This window comes from Herpailurus yagouaroundi, unplaced genomic scaffold, assembly GCF_014898765.1.
Source record: "Herpailurus yagouaroundi ecotype Mexico unplaced genomic scaffold, PumYag 202, whole genome shotgun sequence".
NCBI classification, from domain to species: domain Eukaryota; kingdom Metazoa; phylum Chordata; class Mammalia; order Carnivora; family Felidae; genus Herpailurus; species Herpailurus yagouaroundi.
The window spans coordinates 4,565,381-4,588,093 of record NW_024412433.1 but is presented as its reverse complement, the minus strand read 5'-3'; the positions used below and the strand labels follow the sequence as shown (position 1 = coordinate 4,588,093).

Genomic DNA, 22,713 nt, shown 5'->3' with positions numbered 1-22,713 from the left:
ATACGAAGTTAAAAAAAAACAATTTAGGTCTTAGGGAATTGAGTTTATGTAATATACTCAGAGAAAAGTAATGATGTCCAATATGAACCGCCTAAGAATGGAAAACATTTTTAGATCCTTTAATAAAAAAAATGCCAGGGTACATTTTGTTCACTGGAAGGGAAGTCAGCCAGGATAATTCTCGCTTTGAAGTAGAATGTCTTGGGGTGCTGGGCTGGCTCAGTCGGTGGAACCTGTGACTCTTCTTGATCTCAGGGTTGTGAGTTCGAGCCCCACGTTGGAGGTAGAGATTACTTAAAAATAAAAACTTTAAAAAAAAGGAAGGGAAATGTCTTTTTTTGATATTTATTTCGCCTAGCTCCCCCTCCCCCTCTCTCTTTCTTGCCTCTGTGGAATTATGCAAGTCTCCTTGATTTGAGAACTTCTGAATACATGTAGCGTAGAACATAGCTAGACACAGTCGTCAAAACAACACGCTTTTTTTTGGACAGGTAGTTTATTTCTTTTGCCAAACAAAGCAAGTGCTAGCAGTAATTACATTCTGAGAAGCTATGAATGAATTCCACGCCATTTGATGAGTAAGCTACAGCCCCAAACAACCACACCAGGCATTTTTGTCCCCTCCAGTCATGACTGTAACTCAGGAACGGTATTTAGCCCATCTGGATGGCCACTGGCACATCTGGATGGCCCCCGAGCACATTTCTAGCGCCAGTTTGTTTTCTACTCATTCTCGGGAAGCTGTGATGTTGCTTTCCCGATGAGCTGGAGGCAGAGTGAAGGACGCCCGGCATCGTCGCTCTGTTCCTGCCGCACCGGGGTCCAGGGTAACCAAGAGTGCTAGTCTGGAGGTACGCGACGTGCAGATGCTACTGGCTGGTGCAGTGGGCTGCGGGAGCTTGTCCCGGAAGCCTCACGATTGTGCACGGGACACAGTGAGGACAGTGATGGATGGAGAGGTGCCTGAACTTCCACCTGCCCCGGGAATAAACAGGTATCCCCCGTTCGATGCGGCGCCGAAGCCAGATCGAAAGCACTTCCTCTCTGCAGCCCACCCCACCAAGTGCTCAGGTCTCTCCAGGAGCCTGGCTGACAAATGGGCCTTCTTTGCTTGGCTGTGAGCTGCCCGAGGAGGAGGAGCCCGTGAGCCTGTCTGGTTGGTGACGGGCCCTCAACCCCAAGTGCTGGGCTCGGCGGCCGGCAGGCTCGGTCAGAGTTGGTTAAAGCAAAGAGCAAACGGCTAAATGGGTGCGTGAATGACTAAACCTGAGGAACTTTAGGGATTAGCTATTCTTGGGCACGCCTAGATTTTATTTTGTTTATGTATTTTTTAAAAAGCTTATTTATTTTTGAGAGAGAGAAAGAGCGTGTGTGGGAAGGGTGAGAGAGGGAGGGAGAATCGCAAGCAGGCTCCGAGCTGTCAGTGCAGAGCCCGATGTAGGGCTCGATCTCACAGTTCATGAGATCATGACATGAGCCCAAATCAAGACTCGGACCCTCAACTGACTGAGTCCCTCCCGGTGCCCCTGGCAACCTATCAGTTGATCATCCTTTAGCAGAGTTTTAGAAGTACAAAGTCAGTATGTTTTTTTTTTTTTTTCAACGTTTATTTATTTTTGGGACAGAGAGAGACAGAGCATGAACGGGCGAGGGGCAGAGAGAGAGGGAGACACAGAATCGGAAACAGGCTCCAGGCTCTGAGCCATCAGCCCAGAGCCTGACGCGGGGCTCGAACTCACGGACCGCGAGATCGTGACCTGGCTGAAGTCGGACGCTTAACCGACTGCGCCACCCAGGTGCCCCTAAAGTCAGTATGTTTTAAGGGAGTTCTACTTTGTTCCAGGACTCTAACATTTACATTGTAATGCATTTCAGAAATACGGCCGAACTCTTTTCTCAGGTGGCCGGGATGGGGGGGGGTGTGGCTCAGGATTACATCCTATAAGGACAGTATGTTTGCTCAGATTCTCATTTGCAAAATCCAGTGAGGACAGGGCTCCTCAGTGGCTGCACTTCTTACCCTGTATTCTTGCCCTTCTTATTCTTATAAATGGCTTGGCTTTTCCACTTCTTATCCCTCGATCAGGCTGTTTTCATCTAATAATGATGCAGTCATAGTAACAGAAGGGACCATTTACTGAGCTCCTTCCCTGGGCGGGCTCTGGACCTGGGGTTTTGCGGTCTCTGCACTCAGTGGGGCCACCCCCGCCCCCAAGAGCAGGGCTGTTATCCACACTCGTGAAGAACCCTCACGTTCACAGACGTACATGATCCAGGCCCTAGCCCAGACCTCCAGAGTCAGAATCTGCAATGCAACAAGATCCTTTTCCAGTTGGTGAAACCTACCTTGCGACAGTTCTCTGGCCGAATCCTGACCTGACAGGAGGTGCGTGGACACTTTCACTGTCCAGTTGAGACATCACATTTGACTTCAGTTAAGTAGCTGCTCTTGCTTGGGGGTGCAACCCTTTCCCTGGGGTGTCACTGTGGGCTCCTGCCTGTCCCGCAGCATGCTGTCTGCCTTTCCAGGACAAAGCGGTCTCCCGAGAGTCCCGTGGTGACCACATCTGCGCACCTGCTCCGTGGAGCCTCACGGCTTCTCCAGGGAAATTCAGAAGCCCTGGTCTGGAAGCCAAGACCCTCCCAATGTGCCCCCATGCCGTCCAGTCCTTCCTTCGTCCAGCTGCCAAAGCACAAGGACCCTCCCCTCCAGGAGGCCGGGTCTCTGTTCCTCCACCACACCCTGCACATTCCTGCACCCTGCCTTCGAAACAGTGGTGACCGCAGAATGTTTATGGAGGAGGGGCTTGGGGACAGCCGTCCTCTTGGGGTGGGGGTGTGAGGGTGGGTCAGCTGAAGGTGCTGGGGGACGCCGTCCTATCACCCCCTTGGCCCACTGTGTTGAAATCGAGGCTCAGCCCGGCTACCTGCTTCAGGATGTCTGCCCTCACGGTGCGGGGGGGGGGGGCGTGCCCGGCTGGTGCCCTTCGCAGCTCCACAGTAGGCCTCATCATGGCGCACACAGCGGCCCATCTATGCTGCAGGTGCTGCCTAGGCTGTGCGCTCCCTTCCAGATCGGCAGCCGTGGGAGGCATGCCCCGCCCCCCAGGCCCGTCTCAGCACACCCGTGCGCTGGCTCAAACCGGAAAAGATGGAGCCCCTGCTTAACCCCAGAGGATGGTGGTGAAGAGTTCTTGTTTCGCAATCTGGTGTATCAACAAAAACTTTGAGGGCTTGTGGAGGCAAACAGATTAGAGGACAACTACCATCGAAAAGATCGTTTGTTACTCACCATTCCCAAGAGAAGGGACACGGCATGCCATGGGGCGGGCATGTGGGGAAGCACTCAGGGTTGGTCAGGAGGTTGGGGGAAGGGATGTGGACAAAAGCCTCTCTTGTGGTTTCCATGGAAGGAACAGGGCCAGGCGGGACAGACGGGCTTAGGATCGGCTAGTGGGAGTCATTTCAGCAGGCTCTGGGGTATAAGGGCTGTCCCTACCTGTCTGGCACCTGGCCCTGGGACCGTTAGGACAGGTGGACTGTAGCCCAGAGTGTGACAGCCCAGTAAAGGAGGTGGGTGGGGGTGAGAGCTCTGGATTGGTGGGGTTGCTCTTGAAAAGCGTGCTTGGGGTGAACGGTTGGCTGTCCTCAGGAATCGACCAGCCCTGGAAGGGGCAGTCCCTCCAGGGTCAGCCAGGTCCCAGATACCAAAAGCACCAGAATACAGAAAATAAGGTATGGCCTATGCAGTCCTGACACCTTGAGGAGCTCTCTGTGTATGTGATGCCCAGGCTGGGTTGATGGCGACCCCTACCAACCCGTGTCTGTTCCTGGCATCTGGCTTCCTGCAGGTTGCCACGGCTGAATCATTCGGGGTTTGGCGAGAGTGTCAGAAGACTCACATGGGACCAGAACGCTGGGCTCGCCGCCCCTCCAATGTCCCTTAGGGGCTTCGGGACTGTGATGTGCTGGGAAGCACCAGGGGGCTCCAGAAAGGTGCTCTTGTTACGGAAACAGGTGTTCTCTCTCAGTACGTACCCCTCTCACGTGTTGGGCACAGAGCCCTTCCAGGCGGCCAGGCTCCAGGAGGGGTGGGACAGTGCCTGTGAGGCAGATGGTCTGATGGGCAGCATGGAGGCTGTTAACCCACCGCAGGCAGGACACAAGCCTTGGGAAAACAAGTGTATCTTTTCGTTCAACTTCTGTTGAAAAGTACTCTCTGATGCCAGTACTGTGGAACTCACAACCTTGACCCTCACGAGCAACCCTGAGAGGCAGAAAGGCCTTTTATTGCCAGTTCTGTTCCAAAGTGACCGGGAATCTGTGAGGTCCGTGCGTCCGCCAGGGGACGTGGCAGGTGCCGTCCGGGTCTGCCCCTCCTCTCCCCTGAGCGCACCGCCTCTACGGAAGGCAGCAGTGAGAATCAGAGCCTCAGTCCCAGCGCTCTGGTTTTCAGTACAAAACACCTTCCGGCTCCAAAAGGAGGTAATTTTGCAGGCACTTTGGGAGGGGTAGCAGGGGCGCGAGGCGGAAACACTTCTTGCCAAGTAACTTCCGAATGGCACAACGGCACAGGTGCTGCAGACAGCGGGGGGTGTGGGCCAAAGCAAACAAAGACCGGTAGAAGGCCTGGTGCATCTGGAAAGAAGGCAGGCGGGAGATCAACCGGAGCGCTGCACCTGACAGCCGGCATCGCCCTCCACCAAGGGGGCGCGTGGATTTTCCTGAGGTGCCATTCTAGGGGGTCTGAAGGAAGTCCGTTTTGGGTGACACCACAGGTAACACAGGTATTCTCCTCAAATCCTGCTCTGCTCCCCCCACTGCACGGTGCACTCGCTGTTGGGCGATGTGCACAGAACTCAAGTCAATGAGACGTGAGGGGAGAGCTTCTGGAGGCTTATGGGGGCTGGGAGGGGAACGTCCTCACAGTTTCTTAATTGACAGTGACCGTGGACTTTGTTGGGTACCTAGATACACCTCCACTTTGCCTTCTCTGTCCTTTTTTGATGCTTTGCGCTTCCCTGGGTATAGTGTGAGGAAACACACACACACACACACACACACACACACACACTCACACATGCATGCGCGGGCGGGTGAGCAGAAACCCAGCGATGCTGTGCTGAGGGGGAAGGAAGGGCGCTCCCTTACCTGAAATACTTCCTCCGGAATCACTTCCCGCCAGGACTCGGACACGCGGAGCTGAGGGTAGGAGTTGAAAAGCGTCTCGATCACCATGGGGGCTGGCGCGCAGGTCTTCAGCACCTGGTCGGAAGTGGGGGGGACAGAACTTACGTCGACTGGGCTCTGGGTCCAAGTGGGGAAAGGGCCAGCAGACGTGGGGGGGTGTCTGTGTCCCACTTCGGCCACTCCCTGGCTGTGTGACCCCACTCTACCTCAGCCATACCGGGGATAACAGCCCTTGAGGGATCAGGACAGCAGGGCCACGGAAGTTAGTTCCCAGACAAGCGCAAGGCAAGTGGCCCATCTTAGCCCCGTGATGGCAGCACATCCCCGAGTCTGGGCCAAGTGCTTACGCATTCACTTTCCCAGGAACAGGGTGCCGATGGCTCCGTGGGCTCTTCTGGTCTCCGGAATGCTACTCAGAGAAGAGGAAGGAGGTTCTGTTGGTTGGCAGTCTGGTCCAAGGATGGTGTTTACAAATTCTTATCTCAATTTTCTAATGTGTCAGGAAATTGAGGGAGAAGGATCACTTTGCCGTTGAATTTCCTCCCGACTTGGTCTTTCCATTTTATTTCCAGTCTCTGCTGGCAAAGGAGTCCTATTTTCTTATTTGCAAATTTTACGATTGAAATGAGAACACTATTTGCTTTTTAAAAATCAGCTTTTTCTTGTGATCGTGACATGTGAATGAACACAAAAGTAGACTGAATGGTATGATAGTCCCTATGCACCGCCCCCCATCAACACATGGCCAGCCCTGCCCCATCCACACCCACGTTACCTCCGATTATTTTAAAGCAAATGCAATGTATCCTATCATTTCCTCTATAAATATTTCAGTGTGACTCTTACAGGATGCTTTAGAAGAAACCACATCATTACACGACCTGAGAAATTAACGAGTTTCTTAGCATCATCTAATATATGGCCAGTGTTTAAATTCACAATTTTCTCTTCAATTCTCTTCAATGCCATTATATAGTAAAAAAAAAAAAAAAAAAAAAAAATTGTTTGTCTGAATAAGAACTGAAATAAGGCCAACAGGGTTGAGATTGGTTGATATGATGTATTATCAGATCTCTTATTTGTGTATCATGTTATAGATTATTGAAGAAACTGGGTTCTTTGTCCAGCAGAGTCTCTCAGTGTTGGGATTTTGCTCACAGTATTCCTGTAGGGTTTGGGGACACGATGTTCCTCCTCTGCTTTTTGTAAACTAATGGTTGGGTTTGGAAAATTCATCAAATTCAGATTTGATTTTGGGGAAGGGCAGGGCAACATCATAGTTTTCTGTTTTTGAGGCTTAAGATTTACCAAGGGTTGTAAAACTATTCTTAGTATTTCTTCATCGAGAAAACTGAGGTTAAGCAATTTTCTTAAGATCAGGCACCAAATATCTACAGCAGGCAATTAACAAACAGGGCCAAAGGCTGAGCTCCCTGGGGCTCTCTGAACTGAGTCAAATAGAAGAAAGTACTTAAATCCCCCAGTATGGTTGCTCCATTCACAACTTACTGAGCTTGGTTCAGATATGAAACCTTTTTAAAATGTTAAGACAAAACAAGAAATTAGTGTATCTTTGTTTAGAGATAAGCACTATTAGCATTTTAAGTATACTAATGTTTAATGCATTCGGACAAAAAAACAATATATACAATAAGAGTGGGCTAATACTTTGCATATTATTTTGAAAGTTGATTTTTGTCCACTCAAAACAGATTACACACAATTCAGAAATCATAAATGAGCACTTCAACATTACTTCAGTGAACATATATTTTATTTGATGAATATATGAACATATTATAATGTATTCAATGAAACAACTACTGTAAACTGATGTTACAAACAACGAACACTCTTGAATGTGATTCTATCTCTTTCTGCCCCTAACCATTCTTATTTAAATTATTTTTATTTTTTTCTTTTTTGAGGGAGAGAGGGAGAGAGAGTGCAAGGGGGGGGGGGGAGAGGGGCAGAGGGAGAGAGAGAGAATCTTAAGCAGGCTCCACACAGGTCTTGATCCCATGACCCTGGCATCATTACTTGAACTGAAATAAAGAGTCGGACGCCCAACTGACTGAGCCCTCCAGGCGCCCCTTTATGTAGCTAAGATAATTCTGTCCTCTTCTGACATTGAATTCCTGGAAGCAGAAATGTAGGGTCAAGGAGTCTGTACATTTTAAAGGTTTTAAAACATGCTGTCAAATTGTGAGTGTGCAAATTGGCACACTTTTTGAAGAATGGAGTATGAGAGTACTCTTTCTCCCTACCCAAATCCTCTCATTAGTTATTTAAATTTGATAGGTACAATATGGAATATTTACTTCTGTTTTGGTGGACCATTTGTGTTCTTTTGTGAATTGCTAAATTATGTTTTTTGCTCAATTTTCTATAGTATGTTTATTTTTTTCATTGATTTGTAAATATATTTTATATTTTTGCAAATATATCTTTGTATTTGCAAATAATGGTATTTTCTCCTATCAATATAAATATCTCACATTTACTTTTCTTGTCTTATTACATTGGTGAGAGCTTTAAAGTTCAATGTTAAATAACAATATTGATAGCAGGCATCATTATCTTATTCCTGATTTTAATAGGATTATCTGTAATGTTTCACTAAACCATATAACCTTGGATATTAGTTTCAGATAGACTCTCTGTTCTAAATTCAGGAAGTGTCTTTCTGTTCCTAAGTTACTGTAAATTTTAGGATTTAATTTTATTTTTTGCCTTTTTCTAAGCAAGTTGATACAAGATTTTTCAATACCGACCCATTTTTGTCTTCACAGAACAGACTCTATTTGACTAATCTGAAGAAAATTCCAGATTCAATTTGCTAAGATTTCTATATCTCTTCTAAGAACTAAATGTGGTTTGTTGTTTCAGTTTTGTAAGCTATTTGTGTCAGGTTTTGATATCACTTTATGTCGACTTAGCTTAGAAAATCTCTCTCCTTTTAGAACATTCCAAGATTTTAAAAGTGCAAACTTCCTGGAAGCGAGAAGGCACGGATCTTGCATTTAACATTGTCTATGCCTGGTCTTATGCTGCAGATAATACTTTAATATTTTCACTTTCTTCCTCAGTTATTGGTATATTTTGATTTCTTCTTTTTTTTAAAGATTTTATTTATTTTTTATTAAAAAAATTTAATGTTTATTTATTATTTTGAGAGATAGACAGAGTGTGCGTGGGGTGGGGCAGAGACAGAGGGAGACACAGAATCTGAAGCAGGCTCCAGGCTCTGAGCTGTCAAGCACAGAGCCCGACGTGGGGCTCGGACTCATGGACCGTGAGATCACGACCTGAGCCAAAGTCAGACGCTCAACCGACTGAGCCACCCAGGCGCCCCAGATTTTATTTTTAAGTAAACTCCATGCCCAACATGGGGCTCAAACTCACAACCCCAAGGTCAAGAGTTGCACGCTCTACTGCCTGGGCCAGCCAGGCGGCCCTTGATTTCTTCTTGAATCCATTTTGTTAATCTATATTTTCCTGGAAAACAATCTCATCTTATTTTATTTAAAAAAATTTTTTAATTCCAGTATGGTTAACATACAGTGTTATATTAGTTGCAGCTGCACAGTATAGTAATTTAACAATTCTAAACATGACTCAGTGCGCATCATGGTAAGCGTACTCTTAATTCCCTTCAGTTACTTCACCCATTCCCCACCCTGCTCTGGTAACCATCAGTTCGTTCTTCTTCTTCTTTTTTTTTAATGTTTATTTTTGAGAGAGCGAGAGAGAAAGAGCACGAGCAGGGGAGGGGCAGAGAGAGAGGGAGACACAGAATCCGAAGGAGGCTCCAGGCTCCGAGCTGTCAGCACAGAGCCTGATGCGGGGCTCCAACTCACCAACCGCCGAAGTCAGCTGCTTACCTGACTGAGCCACCCAGACGTGCCACCAGTTTGTTCTTTATAGTTAAGAGTCTGTTTTCCTGTTTGTCTCTTTTTGTCCTGTTTGTTTTATTTTTTAATCCCATGTATGAGTGAGATCAGATGGTATCTGTCTTTCTCTGATTCATTTCACTTAGCATTGTGCCCTCTAGATCCATCCATGTTGTTGCAAATGGCAACAATCTTCATTGTAAAGAAACTTAGCTTTGCAGGTGTATCTGTCAGAGTTCCAATAGGACAGAGACAGCACACTGACGTAGGATCGTCCCGGGAGGGTTTACCGATACAGGAGCTATTAAGCCCGGTGTGAGTACAGGGGAAGTCAAAACACTAATGTGGAGCTGGGAGCAGGGCCACTTCTGCCTCTGGGACTGAAGGGTGGAGAGTCACGTGGGCTATCAGGAGTAGTGATCTTGGGTTGGGGACATGCAGCCAGCCTGAGGCACAGAGGGGGCCAAACAGAGACCTCCTCTGACCTCTCCCTCCTTCTCCCACTGTCTGCTGGGAGACTGCACTGGTGAAGCCCAGGAAGGCAGAGGGCCCAGGGCCTTCTTGATCTATCTACGCAGGTGGAGAGAAATTCTGGATGGGAGATATCCCCACTCTCTCTAGGAACAAGCACCCCTTTTCATTTGAAATTCTGTAATTGGGGGCACCTGGGTGGCTCAGTTGGTTGAGCGTCCGACTTTGGCTCAGTCATGATCTCACGGTTCACAGGTTCGAGCCCTCTGTGCTGACCGCTTGGAGCCTGGAGCCTGCTTCGGATTCTGTGTCTCCCTCTCTCTCTGCCCCTCCCCTGCTCACACTCTGACTCTCTCTGTCTCTCAAAATTAAACATTAAGAAAAATAAAAAGAAATTCTGTAGTTGTATTTCCAATGTTTTCCCTTGTTTAGTCTTACTGGAATTTCACTAATTTGTTTTTTCAAGGAATCACCTATTGGATTTTATTGACCAGTTCTTTTCAAATGTTTGAATCCATTAAATTTTGCACTTATTGTTATTAATGCCTTTGTTCCTCTTTCTGACCCCTTGGATCGACTGCTCAGTTAATTTAGTAACATTTTTTCCCACTTGAGTCATAACAAAAGCAACTTTTAAAGTGGTGTGGGTATGGTAACAGCCCTAAGTTTTGAGGCACAGGGTTCTAACTCTCTTTCTTAAGTATTCTGCAATTCTGTAAGTATTGATGCAATAGTTTTTTGAGAGTGTGCTATGCAATTTTCAAAAGGTTATTTTTGAAAATTAGCTGTTTGCTGTTAATTTCTGATGTATTGTATTACAGCCTTTTTTAAAGTTTACTTATTATTTTCAAAGAGACAGAGAGAGAGAAAATGCAACTGGAAGAGGGGCAGAGAGAGAGGGAGAGAGGGAATCCTAAGCAGACTCTGCACTGTCAGCACAGAGGGGGAGGTGGGGCTCAGACTCACGAACCGTGAGATCCTGACCTGAGCCGGAGTTGGACAGTTGGCTGTCTGAGCCCCCAGGCACCCCTCTATTACAGCTTTAAATGATATCTACCTTGGAGTACCAGAAGTTGTAGTCTGTTGGCAGGGTTCAAAGTTCAACATGCACTTATCACATGTATGATTGGAAGCTTCTCCTCCCCCCTCCCCGCCACTTGATCTATGAGAGACTGAGATGTGAATTTAAAATCACCTAGAATTACTATTTTTCAGTTAGTTTCTCCATTGTAACATCACCTTTCTTTGCCGCATAGGCTCCCGATGGTTGTCTCTTCACTGTGGACCATATTCTTTATCTCACCGTCAGGGCATCTCGTCCCTTCAGTTAGTGGATCTCCTGGGAATTCTTCCATGTTGCGTGTTAGTATCAATCCATCGTTTTATTTTTCGTTTGTTTTTGCTAGAATTACCTCCGTTAACCCTCTCGTTCCGGTTTTAACATGTTTTGAGTGTCTCTGTGTTGGTAACAGGGCAGTCTAAGAAATGTATATTTATTGTTATCAATAATCTATTTGGGCTTACTCTTATTCTTTATGATTTTTCAAAGGTTTATTTATATATTATTATTTTTTATTTATGTATTTAGTAATCTCTACACCCAATATGGGGCTCTAAACTAACGACCCTGAGATCGAGAGTCTTCCGCTCCTTTGATGGAGACAGCTGGGTACCCCTATTCTTCTATGATTTTTTTATGCCCGTTCCTTTGTTGTCTGATTTCTGTTATACAAGTTTGTGTTTTCCTTGTGTTTATTCTTATATTTGGGAAGTATGTATCCTATTTAAAATTCTCCTAGTGGTTACCTTCAAGATAAAAAATAATGGCCCATATTTTCTAAACATTAGAATGGTATTTTCTGCGTTCTAGATGTGCCATTATCCCTGGCACATCTCTAGATGTGCCACTGTCTTCTCCTAACCAATTCTTCTCCTTCCTTAATAACATCTGGAGTTTTGGTTCCAGATCATGATTATTACAAGGTCATATTTTATGCTGTGTACTTCCTTCAGAGATAACTTTTGGTATTAGCGTTTAGTTTTACCACCTGCCTTACAATTACTCGAGTTGTCTCTATTTTCCCTGAGTTGTGTGCCCACCACCTGTCCATTAAGCCTTTCGGCCCAGATATCTACCGAGCTCCTACGAGAAGCTAGGGACCGTGTTATGTCTGTGTGCTACAATGGCAAACTCTGCCTTCCCAGGATTTTTCAGCCCTAAACTAGATGGTCCCAAATAAAAGTAAAATCAGTAAGAGACAACAGGTGCCACAGCAACTGTGGTGGGGGGATCACGGGGTGCTAGAAGTGGGACCTAAGTCAGACTTGGATTCGCAATGGGGGCCGAGTTGGTCAGGGGAAGACCAGCTCTGTGGAGTAGGGGACACTGGAGTCAAGACCTAGTTAAGGAGTAGGAGTTACAGAAGGTAGGGCGGGTTCAGAGGGCAAGCGTGTGCTGGGTGGAGAAAACAGTGGCCAAACCTGGGAGGTGAGGAGATGCTGAAAATGTTGGCCGGGGCGCAGAGCGTGATGTGGGGCATGTGAGCCAGAGACTGGGGAGGGAGGCAAGGCAGCGTCGGGCCGAATGCTGACCTCCAGGATGAAGCTGGGCGACCTGGAGGGCACGGGGGAGCCCTGGGGGAGTGACAGGATCAGATTTTGATTTCAGAAATAGCACCATGGCTACAACGTTGTGAACAGTTTCCGGGGGCCATATTGGAGGCAGGGGGCCCAGTTCAGGGGACGTGTCCAAGGGCCACGGGAGAGATGGTGGCGGCTGAAACTCAGCTGGTGGCCGTCAGGATGGAAAGAGGAGGAAGATGCTGAGACACAGGGAGGAGGCAAGGGGGAAGGAATCTGCAGACTTGAGTTTCCCAACCCCGAGATGGTTTTCCATCTTATCCCTTTGTCCGCTGGAGTACTCTCATCCCATTGGTCTTCAGCCCCAGATACCGCAGACACCCTGCCCTTGCTATGAGCAACAGCGGGCTGCTACACCCAGTTGCGCAGTGCTCCCCTCTCCCTGTGCTGTGTGGGCCACATCTGATGCGGTCAGGTCCTCCTCTGTGACATTCTTCACTTGGCTCCCAGGAAGCCACGCTCTCATCCCACCTCCCTCACCGGCTGCTTCTCCCCAGCTGCCTTCTCCTCTCTCCCTCTTCTTGATGTGAGAACACCCCTGCATTCATAGGTCCTTCCTCTTCTTCTTCTTCTTTTTTTAATGTATTCTCACTTCCTGGTGATCCCATCTGGTCTCCTGGCTTTCAGTACCATCCATATGTAAATAAGATGTGGTCCATATATGCAGTGGAATATTACTCAGCCATAAACAAGACTGGACTGTTGCCATTTGCAACAACATGGATGGAACCGGAGAGTCTCCCTGAGCAAAATAAGTCAGTCAGAGAAAGACAGATACCGTATGATTTCACTCATGTGTAGAATTGAAGACACAAAACAAATGAAGAAAGAAGAACAGAGACAAACAAAAACCCAGAGTCTCAACTATAGCCCTCTCAAACTCTGGGCTTGGACAGCCAACCACTTACTTGGTATCGAAAACAAGCCCCCATTTCTCTTACTCTACCCACAACCTTCCATTTCAGCTGATGGCAAACCCATCTTTTCAGCGTCTCAGGCTGAATGCCTTGGAGTTGGCTTTGACTCCTCTCTCTCACATCGCTCATCCAATCTGTCAAGAAATCCTGGGGGCTCCGTCTTCAAAATATGTTCAGAATCAGAGAAGATCCTGGCAACAGCCTCCTAAGTCGTCCCCCCACTTCTGGACCCCCTCGCCTGATGTATGTTCTCAGCACGGAGGCCAGAAGGGTCCCCATCAAATGTTAGTCGGGTCCTGCCACTCTGCTCAAACCCCTCTGATGGCCAAAGTCGTGACAGTGTCCCGCAAGACCCCACACCATCCACGCCCCTGCCCTACCCCTGGTCCCATCTCCTGCTGTCACCAGCTCTCTCTACCGTCAGCCACACTGGTCCCCTTGTTCCACACACAGGTCGGGTTTACTCCTGCCTCAGGCCATAGGCTGGCTGCTGGTCAGCTGGCCCCTTCCCCCCAGACACCTGCACACCTGCACAGCTGATGCCCACACCTCTCAAATCTTGGCTCAAAGCCACCCACCCTGGATACTGCGCTTAAAGCTGCAACTGCCCACCCCCCCCCACTATAGTTTTTATCATTTTATTGGCCCATTGATGATGCTCATTGTTTAAAGCTTGTCTCCCTGCTCAAATGTAAGCTCTATGAAGGCAAGACTACTTTTTTGTTTTTTTTTCTGAACTATACCCAAAGCACTTAATATGTTGCTGATGCATGGCTGGTGCTCAGTAAATATTTGTTGGATAAATAAATAAGTAGAACTTTGTCTTTTCATCTCTCTCCTTTCCTTCCTTGTTTCCTAACTTCCTTTTCTAGCTTCCTTCCTTCCTTCCTTCTTTCTTCTTTCAAATGATTTTAAGTAATCTCTATACCCAAAGTGGAGCTCAAACTCACAACCCTGAGATCAACAGCATTCTCTAATGAGAATGAACCAGCTAGGAATCCCAAGTATATATATGTTAAATGCATTAGGAAGGCAAGGTTGATAAGACACAAGTGTCTTACTTTTACCACCCAAATGAAAAGCATCTTGGCTGAATCTAAAATTCTAGCAACCAAACTTTTCCTTTAAAAATCTGAAGATGAGAGGTGTCTGGCTGGCTCAGTCAGCAGGGCATGTGACTCTTGGTCTCAGGGTTGTGAGTTTTAGCCCCACTTTGGGTGTATAGATTAAGGAATCTGAGGATGATATTTAATTGTCTTCTGATAATATTGCAGCAGAGAAATTGGAGCCTAGACTGATTTTTATTCCTTTATGAATATTTTCTACTCAGATACTTTGCAAGATTTTTCCATGCTTCTCAAAATTAAAAAATTTTTTAACGTTTATTTATTTTTGACAGAGAGAGAGAGAGAGAGAGCGAGCGAGCGAGCATGAGCGGGGGTGGGGGTGGCAGAGAGGGAGACACAGAATCCGAAGCAGGCTCCAGGCTCTGAGCTGTCAGCACAGAGCCCGACGTGGGGCTTGAACTCACAGACTGCGAGATCATGACCTGAGCGGAAGTTGGACGCTCAACTGATTGAACCACCCAGGCGCCCCTTTCCATGCTTTTTTAGAACACTTGTGCTAGAATGTATATAGGAGTGTGACTCCCATCACCGATTTGCAGAGAATATCCATTCGACTTCTTTGAGTTAAGATTTCTAGTGCACCTAAGTTTTCTTCTATTATGTCTTTGATTACTATTTCTTGTTTCTTTTTTAGAGAGAAACAGTGTGTGTGTGTGTGTGTGTGTGTGTGTGTGTGTGTGTGTGTCTATGTGTGAGTGGCGGAGGGAGAGAAAGAGAATCTTAAGCAGGCTCCACACCTGACTCAGGGCTCGATCTTGCAACCCTGAGACCACGACCTGTGCTGAAATCAAGAGTTGGATGCTTCACCGACTGAGCCACCCAGGTGCCCCTGATTACTATTTGTGATCCATTTGTTCTAGGCTCTTCTTCAGCAACATCACTTATCTGTGGGTTGGCTTTCTACCCTCTGTCCTTCATAAACACCACTTTCTCTTCTAGTTTCTTGGTTTTGTTTTTTTCTTTTGTACTTAGGAAGAGCTTTTGAAAAATTTTTTATGTTTATTTATTTTTGAGAGAGACAGAGACAGAGAGAGTGAGTAGGGGAGGGGCAGAGAAAGAGGGAGACACAGAAGCCAAAGCAGGTTCCAGGCTCTGAGCTGTCAGCACAGAGCCCGACGCGGGGCTCAAACTCACGAACCACAAGATCATGACCTGAGCTGAAGTCGGACGCTTAACCAACTGAGCCTCCCAGGTGCCCCAGGAACAGCTTTTAATGTTAATCTTCCTTTGTAGCTAACACACTGTGGTTGACTTTCCAACACTCCAAAGGATTAGTTTAATTCAATCGCTATAACTCCATTCCCCTTGCCATGACTGGTTTGGGGAAGTGCAGGTTTAAGTCAACTGGGGCCAGTGAAACACAGGGGAGCCTCCTCGGGCTTCTAGAAAAAAGCAAGTGGATATGAAACGAGGAAGCTGGCTGGCCCAGTTGTTGCTGAAAGCCATTTTCCGACCAAGAGATGAGCCATCCTGAGGACGAAGCCAAGTCACGGAGGTTGGAAAACATCTGGTTCCTTAGGGACCTCCTGGGGACACAGAAACAATCCATCCCGAAGCCTGCCCTTACTTCTCCATTTCTTGTTATATGAGATACGACGGAGGCTGGAACCAAGTCTGCCCGGTGGGGGCTGGGAGTATGGGGAGGAGCCGTCGAGGGCGCTGGAGCCGTGGAAATGCAGGCTTCTTCCCTCCCTTTCATGGGGTCTCCTTTCGCCGAAGCCAGCCAGCAGCCGGCTGGTATGGGACCCTGAGTTCAGCTCAAGGGGTCTAGCCGCACCATCCCCAGCCCTCGACATGCAGAGCAGAAGGCAGGGACGCCAGGGAGTGGATCTGAGGTCACACGTGCCAACAGCACAGCTCCGTCACTTACGTCACCAACTTGGTTCCTTTTATGAATCAATTCTGCTTTTTGCTTCCCTTCAGGTGCTGTCCAAGCCGCCGCTGTATAACCTTGTCCCCACCCCAGCCCCCATCCCCCTTGTCACATCATGCTACTGCCTTGTCCCCTTAACCGGCTCTGCTTTAGGCACTTAAAGGCTATGTCCTCTTGCGCTCTGTAGATGACGGCACATGGTTTCTCAGATTTTCTTCTGGATCTTTTGATGAGAGGTACGGATTTCCTTTCCACTCCCTGGATGCCGTCCCCACATTTTGTTGTTGTTGTTGTTTTTCTGCCCCTTTCCCCCCCTCACGAGTCTATTTACCTGTCTGCCTATTTGTCACTGATTAAGGCAAGAGCCAGACAGGAGGTCTGTCAAAATGCGGGCGAGGTCCGTGATGCTGTTATTTCCCGGCGGGAGACCGGAGGGGCTCCTCTGCTTGGAGGAAGGCTTGCGAGGACCATGCCCAGCCCTGTTCCGCCTGCCCGTTCACCTGGTGACTGCGCCCCCCCTGGGAGCCCTCTTCTCCTACCCTATTCCCAGCACAGCTCGCAGGTTGCTATGCAACCCGGCTTCCTAGGTTTCCACCTTTGCACTTTGCTCCATCTCCGAGAATGCACTGTATCTCCAAAGGCATCCCCTACTGCCTGGTCGACTTTAAACACAGTTTTGTAATGTGCGCCTGACCGCCTGAAAACTTAGGGCAGTGCTGAGGATTTGCTTTCTCTCCCGGCTCCCTTTCCCGTCTCCCTTCCCTCCTCTTGTCTTGGCGGCTCTTCTAGTACGGGGACAGGAGAAGTTGCACTTTAAAAGCTGGTCATCGCAGTGCTACTGTAAGAATGATCATCTCTGGGCCCCGTCCTACCCCAAATGTGTGTTTTGTCCCAATCCATTACTCTTACGAAGTCAGAAGCGGGCGTTAGAGAAGGAGAGAGACGGTGAATGCGGGAGATGGAGAGGTGGAGGGAGAGCCGGGCAGGCAGACGTCTTCCCACCCGAGCCCCGGAGCCCGACTTCATCCCTTCACCAGCACACAGTGTGCCCCTGGGGTGAGGGTATTTGTGGCTTCCAGAAGCCACCACTAACATGCCGTTTCCTGGAGCACGGTGGTCTCCGATTTCGATTGCCCCCCTTTTGCGCTGGGAGAAAACCGCACCGTCAAGCTGAGCGGTTCACACCGGACCCCTCCAGACCTAGTCTGGTGACATGTATTTGGTGTCCTATGCAATGCCTGCTTCTTCAGACCCTCCCCAGGCTAACCGTATCCCTCCAGTGACCCTGCGATTGGCCCTCAAACTTAACTCTCTGCAAAACGTTAAATGGCTCCCAGCGACTGCAGGCGCCAGGGAGGCCTCCCCGCACCGTCCCCCCTCCCAGGACGAGCTGCCCTCCCTCAGCAGAAGCGCCCCCTCCTCCGGGCCCCTCCTTCCTGGGTCACAGACTGTGATCAAGTCTTATTGCCTGTCTCTGGGAATTCATTTCCTGTCTCTCTGTTCCACCTCTCTGGGGCTCCCCGGCCCTCCCCAGTCCCCCAGCCCCGTGCCCCCTCACGTCTGCCAGGCAGCTGGCTGCCTTCATTATTTTTACGCCAACACAGTTTAAAAAATCTCCGCTGCCTCCTTGCTGTCTGCGGAGATGCGGCTGCCACACTGCTCTGACATCCCGGTGTCATTAGGGCCCACGTACACTCTCCTCGGCTAATGAGGCGGCAGAAAGAAAATTAAGGGGGAAAATCACACAGGCACATTGCTCTGTATGTAGATGGAGAAATAAACCAAGAACAAGGAAAACAGAGGTGCGCTCCTGGAGACAGCTCACCTCCCTCCTCCCACCGGGGACGCTCGCACACGCACACACAGCTCTGTGAAGACAGGAAACGGGAGTGTGGTTTGTGGCTGCTGCTACCCCGGGATTCTCCCACTAAACCTCTGGTGCAGCTGGCGGTCCTGTGAGGTCGCTTTACCGCGTTCTGTCATCAGGCAAAAAGAAGACACCAAAACTTTGGGTCCGCACTTTCAGCGTGGTCGGTGCCCAGGTGAGGCAAGGCCAGAGATTTGCAGATGTTTCTAGAATCTGCCATTCTCGCCACCAACCTTCTTCTCTCCCCTCGTTCACGCTACCCGCATGCCCCGCCTGGATTTTCCACCAGTCCTCTCCTCTGGCATGTTCTCCACACTCGAGCTGAAATATCATCCCAAATACTCATTTGATCGCGTCACCTCTGCTGCTTAACATGATGCAACACGTTCCCCTTGTTCTTAAGACAAAGGCGAAAGCCCGTCACTCTTAAGACCCCTGCCTCTTGCTCCCTCTGGGCGGTTTCCTCCTAGCTACCGGGTCACCTTTCAACTGCATACATAGCAGTGCTCTGTCTGCCCCAGGACATTTGCCCGTGCTGTTCCTTCTGCCAGGAATGGTCCTTCTTTTATCCTTTACATGGCGGCTTCTTTGGCCTTCAGGTCCAGGCTCATTCCGCAGCTGCCCGGGGAGCCTCTTACCGCCCCCCCAGCCACGTCAGGCCCCCTGTTTGGCACTTTCAAGGTACAGTGGGCCTCGGTTTAGCAGCTTTCTGGCCGTGGCGACTTCACCTTGAGTGTGTCGTTGTCTGAGTCAAGACTGTCCTCCACTCTCGTGAGGCAGCTCTGTGAGGGCAGGAAATGCACATGCCACAGTTCAACACTGACTCCAACACGGAGCACAGTAGCTCCCTGAAATGTCTGTCGAGTGAGTAAGTGCTCAAGGGCTGCCTGTGGGAAGCACAGCCTACGTCTGCGGTCAGATGGCTCATTGCTGGTCCTGTCCTTGTGCTTCCTGCGCTCCTGGGCTGAGTCTGAATGATTTAGGCCGCCCGGCTCAGCGGCACAAGGAGAGAGAGACGTGAGCAAAGCGCTTCACTGCAGACCAGGCCTCCTCCGACCCGCGGTCCGCTGGTGACGGCTGCAGAACAAGTCAGGTCCACATGTGTGTGTTTAGAGAAACACTCCTGCCTACTCTCCTGCGGGCCGGGCCCCACCTGTCCCGACGCCTTCCCGAATTCAAACCTGGCTGCGGCCGGCCGCCGCGTCTGCACCTGCCCTGGAGTCCCGCCGTCTGACTCTGGCGTTAAGTAGCGGGCAGCCGGGTGGAAAGTCCTGGCTTCCTGTCAACACGCTTGCTTCCTAAGCTGTGACACCACTTTGATTTTCGGGGCAGAGCACTGCGCACGGCTCCGATGGATGCTTCGAGTCCGCCTGCCGCGGCGACGGTGCCTTTGTCTGGGCCTGGGGGAGCTGTGATTTATGTCATAAGCTCGCTGTGAAACCTTTGCCTCAGTAATTCTGAGCTCCGTGGGTGTCTCTTTACATCTATTTAAAGCACGGCTGCTGCCCACGGACGGCGTGCTCTGTGACATTCCCTGGTGCCTCTGTCTACGCCCCGCCATGGTGCTGAGTCTTGCCTGCAGAGTCGTTTTCAGTGTTTGCTGCGTGCTCCGCGAGTCTGCTGAGCGGAGTCGGGTCTGTCCCTTTGATGTCCTGCGTGGCGATCAGACCCCTTCCCCGGCGGACCGACCGCTTGCAGGGGCCTGGCTGCAGGAGCACGCTGCTTCCGTGCTTTGCCCTGCTGTCCCGGGGCAGGGCCACAACAACACAGGCGCTTGTGTCTTTGCTTAGAAGATTCTCAGTGGGGTGGTAAACGCGTTCCCCTTTGAAACCTGCTTCTGACCGCAGTGCTGGGGGCCGGGGGCTGCGGACCCCACCAGCGCTCCTTCCAGGGGCGTCCCCTCGAGGGGTGGGGAACAGCGCAAAGAAGTCAGATCCCCGTGTCCAAAGGTTTAACCCACAGGCCGCTGTGGCCCGGAGTCGCCGGCATCCCTGCACTCATTCAGCAAACAGGGACTGAAGATGTGCGGGTTCGGGCGTGGTGCTCCATGCAGGGGAGGCAAAGGCAGTGCGGCTGTTTTGTGAATGCCTCCGAGTATTAAGATCCCTCAGGGAGGCTCCAGTTCCTTCGCAGATGGCGTGAAATTGCAGACAGATCGTCACTTCTGGGAGCTAAGCACTTCCCAGGGCCTCTTGGTCCCTGCTATAACAAACAGCCTCCACATTCAAACCTACCTGCGGCTTGCAGCCCGCTGACCATGCTACATTCCTGTGGGGCTGGTGGAGTGGGGGGCGGATCCCAGGAGAGGGCCCCTCGGGGGTCCAGAGGGGGCGCCCTGTGCCTTGTCCTGCATCTCAAGGTCTAGGTAGGGTACTTCTTTTTTTTTTTACTGTTTATTTTTTATTTTTGAGACAGAGATAGAGCATGAACAGGGTAGGGGCAGAGAGAGAGAGAGGGAGACACAGAATCTGAAACAGGCTCCAGGCTCTGAGCTGTCAGAACAGAGCCCGATGTGGGGCTCGAACCCACGGAACTGTGAGATCATGACCTGAGCTGAAGTCGGACGCTTAACCGACTGAGCCACCCAGGCTCCCCATAGGTAGGGTACTTCTTACAGCTCTGAAGACAGAGTTCAGGCGCTAGACGCCCTGCCCCCAGGGATGATGCCCAGTGAGGTCGTGCCTGGGACTTGGAAACCCACAAAGATTGCATAATTCTAAGACCAACAAAGGAATATTTACTACTGGTTACTACTGAAACAAGTGGACCTTTTTTTTTTCTTTTAAAGAATTTGCCGCAAATATTTTTCACTTTTGGTCCATCGCGTAAAGTCACTTCTTTTGTCTTGCTTGTTTCTTTTTCCTTCTTTATGCAGTTTCACGCCCCGAGGGCTGAAGTATCTTGCTTTAATGCAAACGCAGTGTGAACTGGAGGGACAGCAGGTGGGTCTTGATCCCATTTTATTGGTCGATGAACTAAGACCAATAAAGTCTGGGACCCATTACAGTGTAAATGATGACTCAGAAATGTAAGTGTTATAGAATATAAAAGTGTGGGTGTTCCTTCCCTGTCAAGAGCCTGCCATACTGAGATCCTGCCACAGTGGAGTGCCACAAGAGAATTACTTGTCACTGTGATGGTGAGGTAATGAAACACTCAGGGAGTCCAGTGGGTGGGTTTTCCACGTTTCACCTACGTTTTGATAGACACACTTGGCAAAGTTAGCATTTGAGAGAAACGTGTGAATTTTACTATTTCAGCCCACCTGGAGTACTGTCCTTTATTTATTGATTAAAAAAATGTTTTTTAACGTTTATTTATTATTGAGAGACAGAGAGACACAGAGCATGAGCAGGGGAGGGGTAGAGAGAGGGGAGACACAGAATCCCAAGCAGGGTCCAGGATCTGAGCTGTCAGCACAGAGCCCGACGCGGGGCTCGAACTCACGCACTGTGAGATCATGACCTGAGCCGAAGTCTGGTGCCTAGCCAACTGAGCCACCCAGGCACCCCGAGTACTGTCCTTTAAAAGTAGTAGCTTTTCAGATATTTGTTCAAAACTTAACAGGCCAAAGTATGTCTCTTGCTTATGACTGGCGAGCCTGGGGATAATTTTTAAATCAAGCATGCTCGATTTGACATCTAATGGCACGACTTCCCTTCAGTGAAGTCTTTTATGGGGAGGACAATATCTTCTTATCCCAACCAATATTTGGGGAACTTTTGGAAACATTTTCCACCTTCTAAGTATTTTCTCTGATGGGACATCTTTAGTCGTCATCTTTATCATTTCAGGGTAGATCTGACACGTGGGAAAAGTGACAAGCTGCTCAGAGTGAAGTCTGCAAAGCGGGGTTGAGGTCCCAACAGAGCCCTGACCCAGCGAGGGGCATTTCACCTGCTTGAAACCCAGGTAGGAGACCGTCATGAGCCTGGCGTATTTCCCAGGAGTGTGGTGTGGACGGAATGACAAAGATCTGCAAACAGTGTGAAGTGCTTTCCTTAATCTCATCGGTAAGGTAGGTGGTCAGAGTGGGTATTTCGTTTCAGATCCCACAGGAGACCCATACCTATTGTTTACCAATTACACCAAGAGGTAAGCTGCCAAAATATTTTGGGCCATGATGACGTCGTGGAACTTAGTGCCTGGCATCACCAGGTAACTACTATGGACGGATACAGTCAGGTAGGCAACTTAATTTTCCTTTTTTCTTTTTTAAAGTAGGCTCCCCCAGGGTGGGGCTTGAACTCGCGACCCTGGGACTGAATCCCATGCGCTACAGACTGAGCCAGCCAGGCGCCCCAGGCAACTTAATTTTCTAGTGACTCCGGCCAGGAGGCTTTTGGGTCCTGCTCTTCTAAGTGTGGTCCCAAGACCAGCACCCTCGGCCTCACCCGGGAGTTTGTCAGACATGCACATCCACCCCACACCATCAGAAGTTGCATATGGGACCGGGGGGGGGGGGGGGGGGCGGGGGGGGGGTGGGGCGGGGGGGCCCTTGAATCTGAGACGCGGCGCGAGCCCCCCCGCAGCCCCGCCCCCGGGGGGCCCCCTTACCTTGGGGAAGGCGTCGGGCCACACGCTGGGGGAGCCGTGGTTGAGCAGCGCCTGCACCGTGCGCTGCGACGCGGCCTCCGCGGCGAAGGCTGCGGTCTGCAGCGCGCGGGCCAGCGGCGAGGCCCCGCCGTAGTCGAGCGCGCCCGCGTCGGCGCCGTGCCGCAGCAGGAGGCGCGCC

At 49.7% G+C, this 22,713-nt stretch overlaps 1 protein-coding gene across 1 annotated transcript in view; it reads right to left on the bottom strand.

Moving 5' to 3' along the window:
- Nucleotides 1–3,263: 3,263 nt before the first annotated feature.
- The window catches only part of ASB18 (ankyrin repeat and SOCS box containing 18), a 44,734-nt gene continuing 25,284 nt past the window's right edge, over nucleotides 3,264–22,713 (bottom strand). The window contains exons 3-5 of the mRNA XM_040450339.1: nucleotides 22,536–22,713; nucleotides 5,152–5,265; nucleotides 3,264–4,638 (exon numbers count right to left, since the gene is read on the bottom strand). Coding sequence (XP_040306273.1) covers nucleotides 4,453–4,638; nucleotides 5,152–5,265; nucleotides 22,536–22,713 — 478 coding nt within the window. The 3' untranslated portion in view covers nucleotides 3,264–4,452. The remainder of the gene's footprint in view (nucleotides 4,639–5,151; nucleotides 5,266–22,535) is intronic.